Genomic DNA, 14,048 nt, shown 5'->3' with positions numbered 1-14,048 from the left:
ACTAGTTGGTGAAAAATAAATTATTAAAAATGATAGATTTATTATAATAGTACAAGCGATTACTTTTTAACGGAGTCTCTTATTTCTTAGTGTCAGTTATAATGTTTTATATATATTATTTAACTATAACAGTGCAAGGTAAAGTTTAGGCGAGGAAAATGGATTCGCTAATCAAATCATAATCAAAACCGGTAGGGCCCAGTTGGTCGAGGGGTGAGGAGACAGGTCGGGCCCACAGGGGAATAGTCAGCAACAACATTAAAATCGGCTCATAACAATGGAAGAAAAAGAAAAACAACCTCACGAGTCGCGCACTCGACGCAATCGATGTTTCCTCCAAATTTTCAAGCTTCGGTGCGTGGGTGCGCTCGTGGGTGCACAGCGTGTGCCTTTTTTTGTTTTTGTTTGGATTTTTTTAATGGACATGACATAGAACAACCACAAAAGGTGAAATCGTTCGCCTCTAATATTCTCGTCGCATTCAACCTCATGAGCTAGATAAATTATAATAGCCAAAAAAGTAAATGATGATGAGATGAATTACACAGGATTCAAGAATTTACGCCCCGTTAATCTTACGGTTCGACCCAATGACCTTATGTGATAAATATATCATCACTTATCATCTCAGATGACTCATGGGATCGACATAATATAGAGCATAGATCTATGATCCAGAGGATGAATCATACAGGTTGATTGATTGATGGAGATAAATTCTAGTTATTTAATACGTGAGATCTATCTCATCAATTAATGAATATAGTGGTCCATCATCTAGACAGTAAATTACGATCTAGAGAATCTTAGCTGCATAACATATGGATAGGATTATTAAAAATGGATACGATCTGTGAGTAGATTTCAAAAATATAGCGGACATTTTTTAATGAGTTAGATTCGGTTTGGATTTGACCTTAATTTAAAATTTAAGTATTTTTTAAAAATTATATTAAATTTTATTTTAAAAATTAAAATATTTTATGTAATAAATAAATAATAAAATGTTAGTATAATAATAAAAATATATTAAAATAAAAATTAAAAATTAAAAATTATAAGGAGATAATAAAAAAGAAATTTAGGTTGGACCGGTTATTTGAGCCCTCGCGAACCACAAGAAAGCCGACCCGGTTCGTTTTTGCTGCATACGAAATTGATGCGGACAAAGGCACGCATGCATTCAACTCGGTTTTGTTTTCTTCTCCCAACTAATTCACTTGCTTCGCCAGTTTTGTGGTCCTCCGGCTATCCATACTGATTGCTTTTCTTCTTTATGAGCTCGCAGGATATTCTGACCATCTGACGACAGGAACCAGGCGTGGGGTCGTACGGCGAAGACCCCAGGCAGCAATTTTCCGAGGGTCGCGACGAGTTGATTTCCTGTTCCGTGCGTCGTGAGTGACAGGGGATGAGCTCTCACTGGGCCCGCCTTGTCCGTCCAATAGGGACGCCGCACACCCAGTGCATTTAATGGAAGAGCAAGCCACGTGCCCTGCACGCGCGGTTGTTTGTAGTGGTTTTTCTTTACGGGGGAGAGAGAAAGATGCGGACGCAGACGATGTCGGCAGTAGGGCTGCGACAGGTGCCGGTTGGCCGCCTCGCCTTCGCCGCTGTCGCCGTCGCTGCCTTCACCGGCTGTACCAGGTTGCCTCCCCCACGCCTCTGATTGCAAGAACATAAATTGCAAATGTTTTAAATTAATTTTTTATCAAATTAAATTCGGCTTTCTTTTTATATATATATACCTGAAAAAAATGTCAAAGTAATTATTTTAGTTTAATTAATTTTTGGGTTCTCCCATTTCAACGACAGGATTAGACAATGATATGCTTTATGTTTGGTTAAAACTAAACAAACAACTTCATCGACCAGTGAGAATCGAGTTTATTGTAAGCTAACGATAAGCCCAAAGTCTAATGTAGGAGGAAGAGGAAGCTGCTAACGATCAGCAAAACCAGACGCAAAGGTGTCTCCGTTTTTTTTTTGGTTTTTACTCCTCTGCCCTTTGCGATTGTTTGTTCGACTACCTTTGAATCTTCAGCAGTTTGATGATCTCCTGTTCTCTATGCAGAGGTTGATGTCGTCGACGGTGGAGCATGATTACATAGGTCTGTCGGAGCGGAACTCCTCTGCCGGCGGAGTCGAGGGAGGGGTTCTGAACCTCAAGGCCACGGAACTCAGGTTGGGGCTGCCTGGGTCGGAGTCGCCCCACCGCGTGGAGAAGATCGGGCTCACCCTGGATTTGCTCCCCAAGAGCTTCGTCTCCGGTGCCAAGAGGGGATTCTCCGACGCCAACGATGGGGGCGGGACGTGGGGATTTGCCGCCGAAGGTGGCGGATCTGAAGTGAACTCGGTAAAAGGTGGCGGCTTGTTTTCGGGGAGAGGGGAGGTTGCGTCCGGTGGCAGTGCAGGGCAGCTTTCTGGGCAAGGGAATGTGGGGAAGGACCTAGCGGTGAAAGCGGCTGGGCAGGAGCGGAAGGTCACCCCGAAGGGCTGTGGTTCTGATGGGAATGATAGTCCGGTAGCTCCTGCAGCGAAGTAAGTGTGATAAAAATGATCCTAGATTTTTCTTTCATAGATTCATAAATCTTCATGCGTTCTGGTTTCTGTTTTTTGTTTTTCCCCCCTTTTGGCAGAGCTTGGATCTTTTAATCGAATTTGTTATAATTTCCCTCGCCGTTTCACTGATTTTTTTCTTTTTCTTGTTTGCTCTTCACTGTTTTTTCCCCTTCTTCCTTACGTTCGGTGAAAATAGAGTCTTTTTTTGGTGCACAAACGTAGAATCTGGGTGACAATCGGCATCCGTTTGGTGGTTTGTGGTTCAACAAGGGTTTGCAATGGTATAAACGCTGCCATTCATTTAATAGGAAGAATCGATTTTTTTTTCTCTGCGCCAGGATCTTTGTATCCATGAAATGACATTACTAAGCAAGGAATTTAATCAATTACTTTATGTAAAATATTATGTATGCTTTTGAGAGACTAAGATCTTCCCTTGGACGTTAACATATGTATTCAAGTTTTGTCTACTTCTGGGTTTCTAGACTTGAGTGTTTTGATACTGAAATCATAAAGTAATTTAATCAATTACTTTATGTTCGATTGGAAACCATAACACTTTGGAACAGACATGAGATGCATAATTTTTCCATAGACCTACTGCCAAATTATCTTCTACTTATTGATCATGTACGATACAGATGTAATTAATTATGTAGATGGGATTTTTAGTTTGTTTCTGTTATGCTGAAAGAAGTTAGAACATTGAACATGTAACGGGCATGCATATGGCAGAGCACAGGTGGTTGGTTGGCCACCAATCCGTAGTTATCGGAAGAATACTATGATTACAAATCCATCTAAGGTTAAAGATGATGCTGATGGAATACAAGGGCAAGGGTGTCTTTATGTGAAGGTTAGCATGGATGGAGCTCCTTATCTGAGGAAAGTTGATCTCAAAATGTACAAAAACTATAAGGAACTTTCATCAGCACTTGAGAAAATGTTCAGCGGCTTCACAATCGGTGAGATTTAATTATTCCTTATTATTATTATTTTTTAAATGAAATAGAAATAACCAAGAATGTTTTTTGTTCAGATATATGTTTCTTTATGCCATTATTTGCAACAATACTCATTTTTTTTATTTTCTTTTTAATCATGTAATAACAAATATCAAACCCTTAATTCAATTTTTTGCCAAGAGAAAATAAATTAAATCATGGATGGAAGCCTGTCTATCCAAATCAAATTCATTTAGTTGAAACTTAATATGGTGCAAATGATATGATGGAGTTTCATTCTTCTAATTCCTCTCTAGTTCCATCTCAGTTGGTTCTGTCAATGTTCAAGTTTTAGGGGGAGTTGACTCCTTTCCATTCAAATTCAGGTCGGTGTGATTCTCATGGAATACCAGGCAGAGAGGAGTTATCTGAGAATCATTTGATGGATCTCCTGAATGGTTCCGAGTATGTCATTACTTATGAAGACAAGGATGGAGACTGGATGCTTGTCGGTGATGTGCCATGGGCGTAAGTAACCTTATTTGCTTTTCATAGTTCATGTGTTTTCTGTTTCATTAATTCTGTATATTTCTATTTGGACGTAATGTAAGCAATTTGTCTTTCTGGTCATGAATTATTTGTTGTTCCTGAAACTTCCATTCACATTATTTTCTGCTAATTAAATGAAATATTTCAGGATGTTCACAAACTCATGCAGGAGGTTGAGGATCATGAAAGGTTCAGATGCTATTGGACTTGGTCAGTAAAATCCTTTCCTTCACATTTCATTTTCTGGATTTTCGATATCCCTTCATTCCATGTTATAGTGTGTCCTTAAATGAAGTTTGAGTTTATTGTGCCACAATTAAGTTGCTTGCTTTTGCTCACATTTTCCATGCAACCTCAAGACTAACAAAACTATGATTGATTCTGTAGCCCCAAGGGCCCTGGAGAAATGCAAGAACCTGAAATAGACACATTATCATGGACACAATAATCAGATAGCTGTAAGTGTATTTGAGAATGGAAGTTGAAAGGGTTTAGTTATCAATTGTTTTATATAGCTTATGCTTTGTGGCTTGCTGTTCTGAATGGACTATTTAGGCGTGTTACTACATTCCGATGCTTAAGTCAGGACCTAAGTTTGTTGGACTATGCTTGCTTGAGTTTCTGCGAGTTTCCCTTGTAATTGTAATATAAATGCTTGGATTGCTGTTTGCGACTGATTAGCCATTATTTACTATTCGAAACTCAGTCTATGGTTCCATTTGGACATCTGAATCAGCCATCTGATGGATGCCAGTGATCTGGAAAGAAAAAAAATTGGAATTGCGTAAAGTTCATTCCAAGGAGGATGGTGTTCACCAAACACCTGGCTTGTCCCTCTTGTATCTATTCTGACTTGGGTGGCCGACAGCTAGCTAGTTATCAAATTTAGGGTTTCACTGATCGATTGCTTTACTCTAGTTATTTTTCTACAACTTAAACCTATGTTGCTGTCTGTAATGTCCCCACATGCACAGTAAAACAAGTGGAGATGTTGGTGCAGGCTTTTGGGATTCTGTTTCTTCCCTAACAATCAGGCTTTCTCATTGAAATAATGCTCCACTAGCTCAATTTCTGAATGGTGTCGTTGATTTGGCAGACATCTAAAGCTTTGATAATGATAAATATTAAAAAATTAGGGAGCACCAATATGCAGTGTTTTTCATATTCATTAATAAAACTCTTTTCAATATACTAAATAAATAATAAAATAAAAAAATAAATTTAAATTATCAAATTTAATAACCAATCAAATAATTAAAAATTTTAAATAATCAAATAAGCTTAAATTGAGAGTTTGATAACATTTAAATGAATCAAGCTCGAATCAAACTCAAGTCAAGTTTGAACGAAGTTTAAGCCAAGGTTAAATTGAGAGTTCGATAATATCTAAACGAATCAAGTTCAAATCAAGTTTCAAATAAGTTCAAGCTTAAAAAATAAATCAAGTCAAGGTTGAACAATTATTTCAAAAGCTTATTTCATTTTAAGCTTAGCTTGGTTACCTTATTTATGCCCTAGCTTCACTTGTGATGGAGCGAGATGTGGCAATTGGCTGATGTAGGAGGTGGTGACTACTTGTAAATTCCAAATTGACAAGTCAAGGTAGCTACTTAAATTGGGAAGTAGTTCTCAGCTCTGCCATCGTCAAAGTGTGCTTGTAAGGAAGACCATCAATACTTTTGTTGGATAAAATTACTATTGAAATTCAAATCCAAGGTATACTTGAGTCTCGTGGCTAATTTTTGTATAGTATTAATCATGTTTAGGCGATCTATGGTGGTAAAAAATAAGCGAATACGTTCACCCCCAGCGTCCCCGTCAACCCGTCCCAGGGCCAACACGAAGGAGGTAAATCGTGGATGGCTACTAGCCTTTGGAATAGTGACTAGCACATAAAGGAGACATTTACCTCGATTTTACCTTGGCTACTAGCCTATGAACTATATGTTGGTGCAATCTACCTTCAAGATTTTAATGTCCAATAAATATATTTAAGTATGTTTAATGGAGCTTAGTCTTGGAAAGTTCTAGTTGTAGGCTAGGCAAGGGAAATCTCGGTAGATCGTGAAAGTCAAGTGGATTCTATAGGTCTGGAGGACCTGATCCTTGGGTAACCGAATACTAAGTCTTAATTGTAGCTAAGGAAGGGAAATTTCGGTAGATCGTGGAAGTCAGGTGGATAGATCTGAAGGACATGATCCCTGGGTAGCCGAATACTGAGTCTTGATGAGTGAAGTCAGGTGGAAAAAACCCTAGGGGTAGTAACCTTAAGTTCTGGTGAGTGAAGCCAGATGGAGAAAATCCTAGGGGGAGATAACCTTAGGTAACGAGAAGTCTTGAAGGAGTGAACTCCAAGCAAAGTTGATCGCGCGGTTGACCGGACCAGCGGATCTTGGTGATTCTAAGTTTAGTTTTACCATAACATTCTGTATTACTATTATTGTTGCTGGTTAATGTAGTATTGCATGAAAGGCCTTAGTGGATCAGGTGATTAGACACTGAGCAGAGAAAGTCCAAACAAGTCTGGAGCACCAATGTTTTGCAGGTAAGTTGAGGTAAGCAACTGGAGAAGCGACAGTGAGGTCGTGTTCCTGAAAGGATCAAACTGACGAAACCGGGAAGGTTTCCAAGTTGAGATCAAGACAGTTGAACTGTCTATTATTATTACTCATGTATTTATTATTACTGTGCTAATATATGTTTTGCAAGATTATTATCTAACACTACTTTGCAGATTCGGCCTGATCGGTTGACTGAACAAGGCCAACTCGGAGCAGATATTTGTTCAGACCAAAATAGAGCAGGGTCTGATCAAAGCTTGATCGATCGACCGAACAAGATGATCGGTCGACCGAACCCTAATGACTCAACACAATTCAGATCGAGCAGAAGCAAAGAAGGAAAGCTTGCTGATCGGTCGACTGAACACATGGATCGGTCAACCGAACGATCATCACATTAAAGGTGTAGTAAGTGTGAATCTCGACAAATCTCGACCAACAGGGGAGGATCCTATTCGGTCGACCGGAAAGAAGGATCGGTCGACCGAACCCTTGATGGTCATTAAATGCCGAAGATCGAATCAGCATCAGATCTCAACAAAGATGGAAGGGAGCTAGTTCGGTCGACCGAACACAAGGATCGGTCGACCGAACACCGACGATTCTTATAAAGAGAGCTCGAGGTCCGAGGCTGAAAAACACATTTTGGTTGGTTCAAAGTTTATCTTTGTGAAAGTTGCTCATGTTATTGCTACTACAACTCGTAAGCAATTACTTCATTCAAGTGCCGACCGATCTTCAACTTTAACATACTGTCGGTATACTTTTATTTTATTACTTGCATTGTACTTAACTCAAGTAAGATAGTAGGTTGTTACTATCTTACCCATTTTCTTGTACGCACTGTTTCTTTCCGAGATTTTCGAAAAAAAAAGTTTTAGTGAATTGCTCAATGGTGCAATTAAGGATTGCGGGTCTTGGAGTAGGAGTCGACCTAAGCTCTGAACCAAGTAACTAAACGAGTCATTTACTTTTCACTATATATTCTGATTGTCTTTAAAATGTTAAAAAAGAAAAAATTTTAAAAGCACGATATTTATCCCCCTCTATCGCATACGTTCGATCCTACACTATAATCCTATTTTACTTGGTATTAGAATCAATTCCATCCATCTCATTCTATTTTATTGATGTCTGTCCTATAGACGGCCTTTCACCCTATAGTCAATCTACTAGTCCACTTATGATAGTCTCTAATTGATTGAAAATCATTTCAATTGACTAAAAAAATATATTGAAAAGCTCATTAAAGTGAGATTGTCGAACAACTTGACTAGGTGCTAGACAAATTTCTAGCTAAATGTCTCATCCCAGAGAATAAAATTCATCTTTTTTATTTTTATTTTTGTTTTTGTTTTTCTGCCTTGTCCTAACGTCTTCTCAGGTGAAGAAGTTGCCCCCTTGAGGTGTCAGGTTTGGGCAAAAGGATGCTAATAGTGGCTTTATGTCTAGATCACAACGACCTCAAGCCACTAGTTAATTGGGTCCTAATACCAAGTTTTGACCTTGCACTTTATTATGGTGCTCAACAAGTCCAACCTTACTCTCAACAGGTGCACATAATGACCATGCATTCTGTTTTAGTGTTGGATGACTATGGTCAATGACTATATATAAAGGATTGAGATGGATGGAATGACTGAGTTATGCAATGCATCCTCAAGTTAAATTATATTCTTAATAAGTACCCATAATAAGTCATTCCGCACCACTGAGAATCGATCTAAAGCATGCATTGATGTTGCACCCAACACGTGCATAAAGTGGTGCTAATAGTGACACATAGGCCGACCTTGCACTTAAAAGGTGCATACCATGACTCAATATTATTTATGTCAAACAAATGCATAAAGTAACTTTGAGTTAGTAGGGTCGGCTAGGTTGCTAATAGTGATCCAATGTCTGAACTCAACTTGGTATGTCGATATGTTCCCACATTTTGGTATTGTGCTAAACCAGTGCATACAAGAACAAAGCCAATTAGATCAACTAGGTGCTACCACTAACCCCAAGCCTGGTCCTCCACTTGGAGAATGCATAGAACTAGGTGCTACCTTTTCCAAACTGAGAAAAAAAAATTCTTAGGTTACAAATTTGTCTTCATCAAAACAACTTACTTCCATATGTATTATCTTAGAAAAAGGCTTCTTCTTGGTTCAATTGAAATGTGAACAACGATAACAGAGATAAGAAAGGTGCTCCACTATGGCTCAAACGGAAGCAGCCTGTGTTACAAGCCATTGTCCCTTGTCGGAAAACTGAGCAGCAGTCCACAATAACGGGCTGCAAAATGGTTGTCTATTATTAAGCAATGAGCTACATGCAAAAAAGTGGCATCAAGGCACTACAAATAGAATATAAATTGTCCTTTATACTAGAAACTCATTACAATAAAATCTCGTGTGGCTATGCTATACCACTATGAAGCCAAACAGCTGCGAGTACGACGGACGTTCTTAATGATGGAGCCTTCCATGTATCCATCAATGTTAAAACCTGGACAACCACCATGGATGATTAAAATATCAAACCACAGAACGTCCACAAAGAGGCAACTCACCCAACTCTTGGATGGTTGTGCCTATAGAAGATGGTCATGATTCAGTAAATAGGATGAAAGTTCCTGTGTAAAATTACTACGACAGGGTGGCAGCAATCAAAATCACTAGAACAATTAAATCCGTAGTACATGGTTTAAAAAACCACAGTATATGGTTTCAAAAATCATTGTACATGAAAAGATTTTAATACTATAATCAATGGTATAGAAACCGCAAATCATGACATAGAGAACTACAGTGAATAATGTAAAGTATGTAGCATACCTTATGGAAAACTGTAATACGTGAATAGTTAGGGGAAGAGCATACCTTTACACAGGTGAGAGGAGTGATATTTCAATTTCCTGGAGACTCTTGCCTTTGGTTTCAACTACATTCTTTGCCACAAAGAGTGCTGCCATCAAACAAAATGATGCAAATATCGAGTACAAAATTTTGGCTCCTAACTGCTCTAGCAACCTCAAAAAGAACAGACCAACAAAGAAGTTTACAACCTGAAATTCCAAAACCAACCAGTCAACATTAGAAGCAAAAATAAATCATAAACGAAGTTACTACTGCAATAACATGCAAAAGATAATTTAGTTAAAGCAATCCATTTTTCTTAACCCCCAAAATATTAGTAAGCTCATTCAGGACAATGATACAAAAGCTATTTATCACCTCAGTTTCTATTTTGACTGCACACACTGACCAATCATAATGATTAAATCAATTTAAATATCAATCTTAGCAAGATAAGATGTATGTAGCCAGCTCCAAATAGTTTGAACTAATGTGACATTATGAAACAATGAATTGTTATGATTCATGTTAAGTAGCAAACAAAGATTACATTTAACAGTTCTGATTAACCAATTTGATTTGCGTAATAGAAAAAATGCCTTGTATGAAAGTGTCTTGACAAAAGCATTGTTTCAGTGTTATGTGCAAAAAGTGAAATTTACAGATAATTTACCCAGTGAACAGACATGCACAGAGCCATAGCTTTTGCACGAATCCTGCTGGGAAAAATTTCAGGTAAAAGGAGACCAGGAACTGGCCCAGCTCCCAGCGCAAATGTCAGAACAAATCTACACAAGTCACAAATCTGAAATAAGATTCTCCATAACCCTCAAAATGTGAAGAACTAACTTGTAAAAAGGCTCAAACTTAAATAACAAGGGGGCTTAGTGTTAGTTCAGGAATCAATTACTACATGCAGAATCAAGCTGTGAGGACAAGTAAATTCAGATTATGCAATAAGCTGAATCTCACATCTAAGTAAACTCATATCACAAAATAAGCCAAATTAGCTTCATTTAAGTATTAAGACGGCCTTAGTAGTTAAAAAAATTCAAGAAAAAAATACATACAGTTGTGGATAACATAAGAAAAAAAAAAGCATTTGAATTGCATAAAATTGATATATACATATGTACCTATGTATGTATATATCTTTTTACATATGGTCTCATGTCTCCGGTAGTCAACCAACAAGTTATCATCCTAACAGCAAATTCAACCTTTCATGTGAAGGCCCACATATCTTATCTCAAGCATGAGAGAATATGGAAAACAATCAAGCTGAAATATCTTTGGCTGGCCCAGCCAACATATTATGATCCTGCTAACAATTCAACCTTTAATGCAGGTAAGTTAGCAACCACCACATCCCACACAATAAGCATGAAAGAATGGACAACAATCAAGCTGAAATCACTGACATCCTTGACCTAGTTTGAAATGGGGTTAGGTGCAGTGTGTGTGGTTTACTAGGAGTGTCCTGATGTGAAGCCATCCATTGCCCATTAGTTGAGGATAAACAATCTAATAGTGTTTGTATGTAAAAACAATCCAATATATACCAATTGTCAACATGTTAACCTTTTCTAATATATGTTGACCTATTGGCCAAAGCATGTAGAATCATTTATATTGATTTGAAATACAACTGTACCCTTTTTTGAAAAGAAAAGCATGCACGCCTAGAGGAATTGTTGAAAAATACCAGCATGCCTACTTTAATCCATGTTCCAATACCAGAGTATAGTCATTTGGAATGGCTAACTGAGAAATTTTCTCGAAAAAAAGGAGTCAAATGAGGAGACATTCCAGTATACTTACAATAGCATTCCACAAACAGAAAGGTAGACATGCCAGGAACCTTCCTGATGAAAATTTGTTGCAACAGCCTGAAGAACCATTGCTGCTGCCTGAACCAGAAGATAAATATGAAACATATGTGCCCACCTAAATGCAAATGAAAAGGCATTAAAAGTATACTTCCAGTTTACCATTCCCAGGAAACTTCCTAGAAGAAGAACCCTCCTTCCTAGTTTGTCCATAAGAAGCATAGCTACGATTGACCCTGTCATGAAAAGAATATAAGTCTGCTTCCATCAGAGCAGAAGAGAACTAGGCTGCAAACTTGCTTATCTAACCTGATAAGTTTGCAAATCCCACACATATGTTGGCATTATCTGAAGCCACCCCAGCACTTTTAAACACAGCAGAAGAGAAATAGAATACAGCATTGATGCCCGACAACTGTTGTAAAGCAAATAGCATTGTTCCAATAAAAACAACTGTAGCAGAAAAAGGGAATTGCAATGAAAAAAGATACATTACATATAAACTAAAGCAGTGGGAATCAAGCATTGAATATTTGAGATATATTGATTCATGTAATGGATACCTCTAAAATGTCGTCCATGGAATAACTCAGAATATTTTACAGTCTCCCCCTCATCCCCTCTGTCTAACCGCGACAATTCTGCCATTGCTGATTTGACATGCTGTCCTCCCAGAAGTCTTTCAAATTCAGCTTCAGATTCACCAAATTTACCACGCTGCAGCACATTTACATCCATATTGTGTATTTACAACATGTCAGCATGAGAATGGTGTCAATTAAAAGTTCAAAACTAAGTTTGAAACAGAAGTCTCAAAACATGATGTTATGAATGAGACTAAGTGAATATAGTAAACGAGCATCTAGGAAGATGTTCAATCATTTAGTGTTGAAAGGAAAAGTGACATTGATTTGAACAAAACCAACTTTTGGCAAAAATAAATTTTGTAAAATATTTTCAGTCCTCAGACCACTAAGGCAAATTTTTCGACAGTTTGTACTAACTAAGCTACCACAGTATTAATAGAGGGCCTAAACTGATTTATGTGAGATGAAATTTAACTGAAATTCAACAGTATTAATTTGTCAGCCGAATAATTTGTGAGGCCAAATTGGCAACACTTTCCAAAGAGATCCGTGTAAAGCATAAGGTAGAAAAAAGTAGAGAAAAAAAACATTGGTAAAATAGTAAACTAGTCATAAAAGAGTTCAAAGGATAGATGACCTTATAGAGCCAATGAGGGCTTTCAGCACAGAATTGCATACAGAGAGCAAGTAAAGCAGCTGGAATAATAGATACACCGAAACACATTCGCCACCTGCAGCCATAAGTTCCATAAGTGACTTATCTTTGCATAGGTTCAAAAATGAGTGACCAGGAGTGCTTAAAGAGTGAGAAGCCAATGTGATGTCTTGAATAAATAGTTACCATCCTACATATTCCTTGACTGGAATTCCAATAAAGAGTGATGCTACCAATCCCAGGCATGTTGCAATCTGAATAAAACTCCCATAAGTACCTCTCACAGATGAAGGAGAAACCTGACCAGATAAGCAATTCAGGGTTAATCAGGAAAAAAAAAACGTAAATGAAGGTTTTTTGCAATCAGATAACCTGAAACACTCATGTTGCTACCTCAGTGATGTAGAGGGAGGCTACTGGGGGTCCTAGACCCATCCCTGTTCCAACAAGAAATCTTCCAAGAAGCATTCCCGCTAGTCTAGTTGCTGATGCACTGCGAAAGCATGTCAAGAAACTCAAATAATTCATGCACTAACACAGGGTTGTGGAGAGAACCTCTCAAGAGCACAAGAAGTACCGCAAAATTGTCAGTTCATAATAAAATGACAAATGCTGAAAAATTCTGTAATATCGAGATATTACCTCAAAGAAGCCCCGATAATCATTGGAAGGGCACTCAACTGGAAGGCCTTGCGGCGTCCAATTCCGTCAGAAATCCATCCGCTAAACAAGCATCCAATCAGCGCGCCGCCCAAACACATGCTCACAACGAGTCCTGAGCCAGAACAGCAACCAATACTGTCATGTAACATCTGTGACCCAGATAACACAATCGCAAGTAGAGAGGAAACCACCTTCCGCTAGCGTATTCCCTGAGAACCCAAGATCCGTCGAAATACTCTCGAGCGGCTCATTCACAACCCTTGAATTCAAAAGATCCACAAAAAAAACACACACACAATTTTACACAACCTTTCGAATCTCTATCGATCAACACATACAAGTAAGCAACTTGCATGCCAAAAACACTCACCCTAGATGGTACCCAAACAAGAAGGATGACATGGTTGCGACGCAGACGTGCGGCAAAGAATGCTTCCAAGAGGGATTGCCACCGTCCTGATCTGCCGGATCCAACAATTTCTCTGAAAGCAAAATCTAACATCTTAATTGAAACATGGATCCAAGAGAGGAGCAACCGAAGAAGAAAAGAAGCGGCCGCACCTGAGATATCATCCTCGCCCATATCAGGGGTGCTTGCACGCTCCCTGGAAGACATCCGCTTGTACACCGAATTCAATCTCATGGACAGCGCGGCTGGATCTCTTCGAAATCTCGCGGAACTCTCCAGTGATCCTCAGATGCATCCAAACGCAACTTCGCACTTCACCAGGCGAGACGAAGCCACAGATAAAGCGAGGATGACAAATTCAGTAATTTAAATCGAAGCAAACTCGGGGACGATTTGAGAAAGAGGCAAAAAAAAAAAAAAATAATTAATTAAATTTTTTTAAT

At 38.5% G+C, this 14,048-nt stretch overlaps 2 protein-coding genes across 7 annotated transcripts; one reads left to right on the top strand and one right to left on the bottom strand.

Moving 5' to 3' along the window:
- Positions 1-1,815: 1,815 nt before the first annotated feature.
- On the top strand, positions 1,816-4,723 carry LOC121984256 (auxin-responsive protein IAA17-like). 3 transcript variants are annotated; one of them, XM_042537100.1, is made up of 6 exons: positions 1,816-1,969; positions 2,075-2,541; positions 3,298-3,527; positions 3,893-4,034; positions 4,204-4,265; positions 4,443-4,723. In XM_042537100.1, the coding sequence occupies exons 2-6, from the start codon at positions 2,081-2,083 to the stop codon at positions 4,478-4,480; spliced, it is 933 nt and encodes a 310-aa protein (XP_042393034.1). In that variant the 5' UTR covers positions 1,816-1,969; positions 2,075-2,080; the 3' UTR covers positions 4,481-4,723. The 3 variants fall into 3 exon arrangements, with proteins under 3 accessions (XP_042393034.1, XP_042393035.1, XP_042393033.1); XM_042537101.1 differs by having other exon boundaries at positions 1,853-1,989; XM_042537099.1 differs by lacking the exon at positions 1,816-1,969 and having other exon boundaries at positions 2,000-2,541.
- Positions 4,724-8,497: 3,774 nt separating this feature from the next.
- On the bottom strand, positions 8,498-14,016 carry LOC121984255 (probable plastidic glucose transporter 2). Of its 4 annotated transcripts, XR_006112830.1 has the most exons (15): positions 13,758-14,016; positions 13,567-13,678; positions 13,388-13,455; positions 13,176-13,308; positions 12,927-13,026; positions 12,720-12,832; positions 12,516-12,609; positions 11,855-12,008; positions 11,601-11,744; positions 11,454-11,527; positions 11,284-11,372; positions 10,136-10,250; positions 9,487-9,671; positions 9,034-9,112; positions 8,498-8,899 (listed from the first exon to the last, which is right to left on the bottom strand). XR_006112830.1 is itself a non-coding variant. In XM_042537097.1 (14 exons), the coding sequence occupies exons 1-13, from the start codon at positions 13,837-13,839 to the stop codon at positions 9,489-9,491; spliced, it is 1,461 nt and encodes a 486-aa protein (XP_042393031.1). In that variant the 5' UTR covers positions 13,840-14,016; the 3' UTR covers positions 8,498-8,899; positions 9,487-9,488. The 4 variants fall into 4 exon arrangements, 3 of the variants coding, with proteins under 3 accessions (XP_042393031.1, XP_042393030.1, XP_042393032.1); XM_042537097.1 differs by lacking the exon at positions 9,034-9,112; XM_042537096.1 differs by lacking the exon at positions 8,498-8,899 and having other exon boundaries at positions 8,906-9,112; positions 13,758-14,015.
- Positions 14,017-14,048: the final 32 nt, after the last annotated feature.

Source organism: Zingiber officinale, chromosome 5B (assembly GCF_018446385.1).
Source record: "Zingiber officinale cultivar Zhangliang chromosome 5B, Zo_v1.1, whole genome shotgun sequence".
Taxonomy (NCBI): Eukaryota; Viridiplantae; Streptophyta; class Magnoliopsida; order Zingiberales; family Zingiberaceae; genus Zingiber; species Zingiber officinale.
The sequence above is the reverse complement of the archived record's forward strand: the minus strand, read 5'-3'. Positions and strand labels throughout refer to the sequence as shown.

Excerpts from the sequence above, each read along its gene's own strand:
- LOC121984255 (XM_042537097.1), bottom strand. The coding sequence starts at position 13,839 with ATGAGATTGAATTCGGTGTACAAGCGGATGTCTTCCAGGGAGCGTGCA. Across the intron at positions 13,679-13,757 it reads GGGCGAGGATGATATCTCAG|AGAAATTGTTGGATCCGGCA; the intron begins GTGCGGCCGCTT and ends TTTTGCTTTCAG. Across the intron at positions 12,833-12,926 it reads CCTCCCTCTACATCACTGAG|GTTTCTCCTTCATCTGTGAG; the intron begins GTAGCAACATGA and ends TTATCTGGTCAG.
- LOC121984256 (XM_042537099.1), top strand. The coding sequence starts at position 2,069 with ATGCAGAGGTTGATGTCGTCGACGGTGGAGCATGATTACATAGGTCTG. Across the intron at positions 3,528-3,892 it reads GTTCAGCGGCTTCACAATCG|GTCGGTGTGATTCTCATGGA; the intron begins GTGAGATTTAAT and ends ATTCAAATTCAG. Across the intron at positions 4,035-4,203 it reads GTCGGTGATGTGCCATGGGC|GATGTTCACAAACTCATGCA; the intron begins GTAAGTAACCTT and ends GAAATATTTCAG.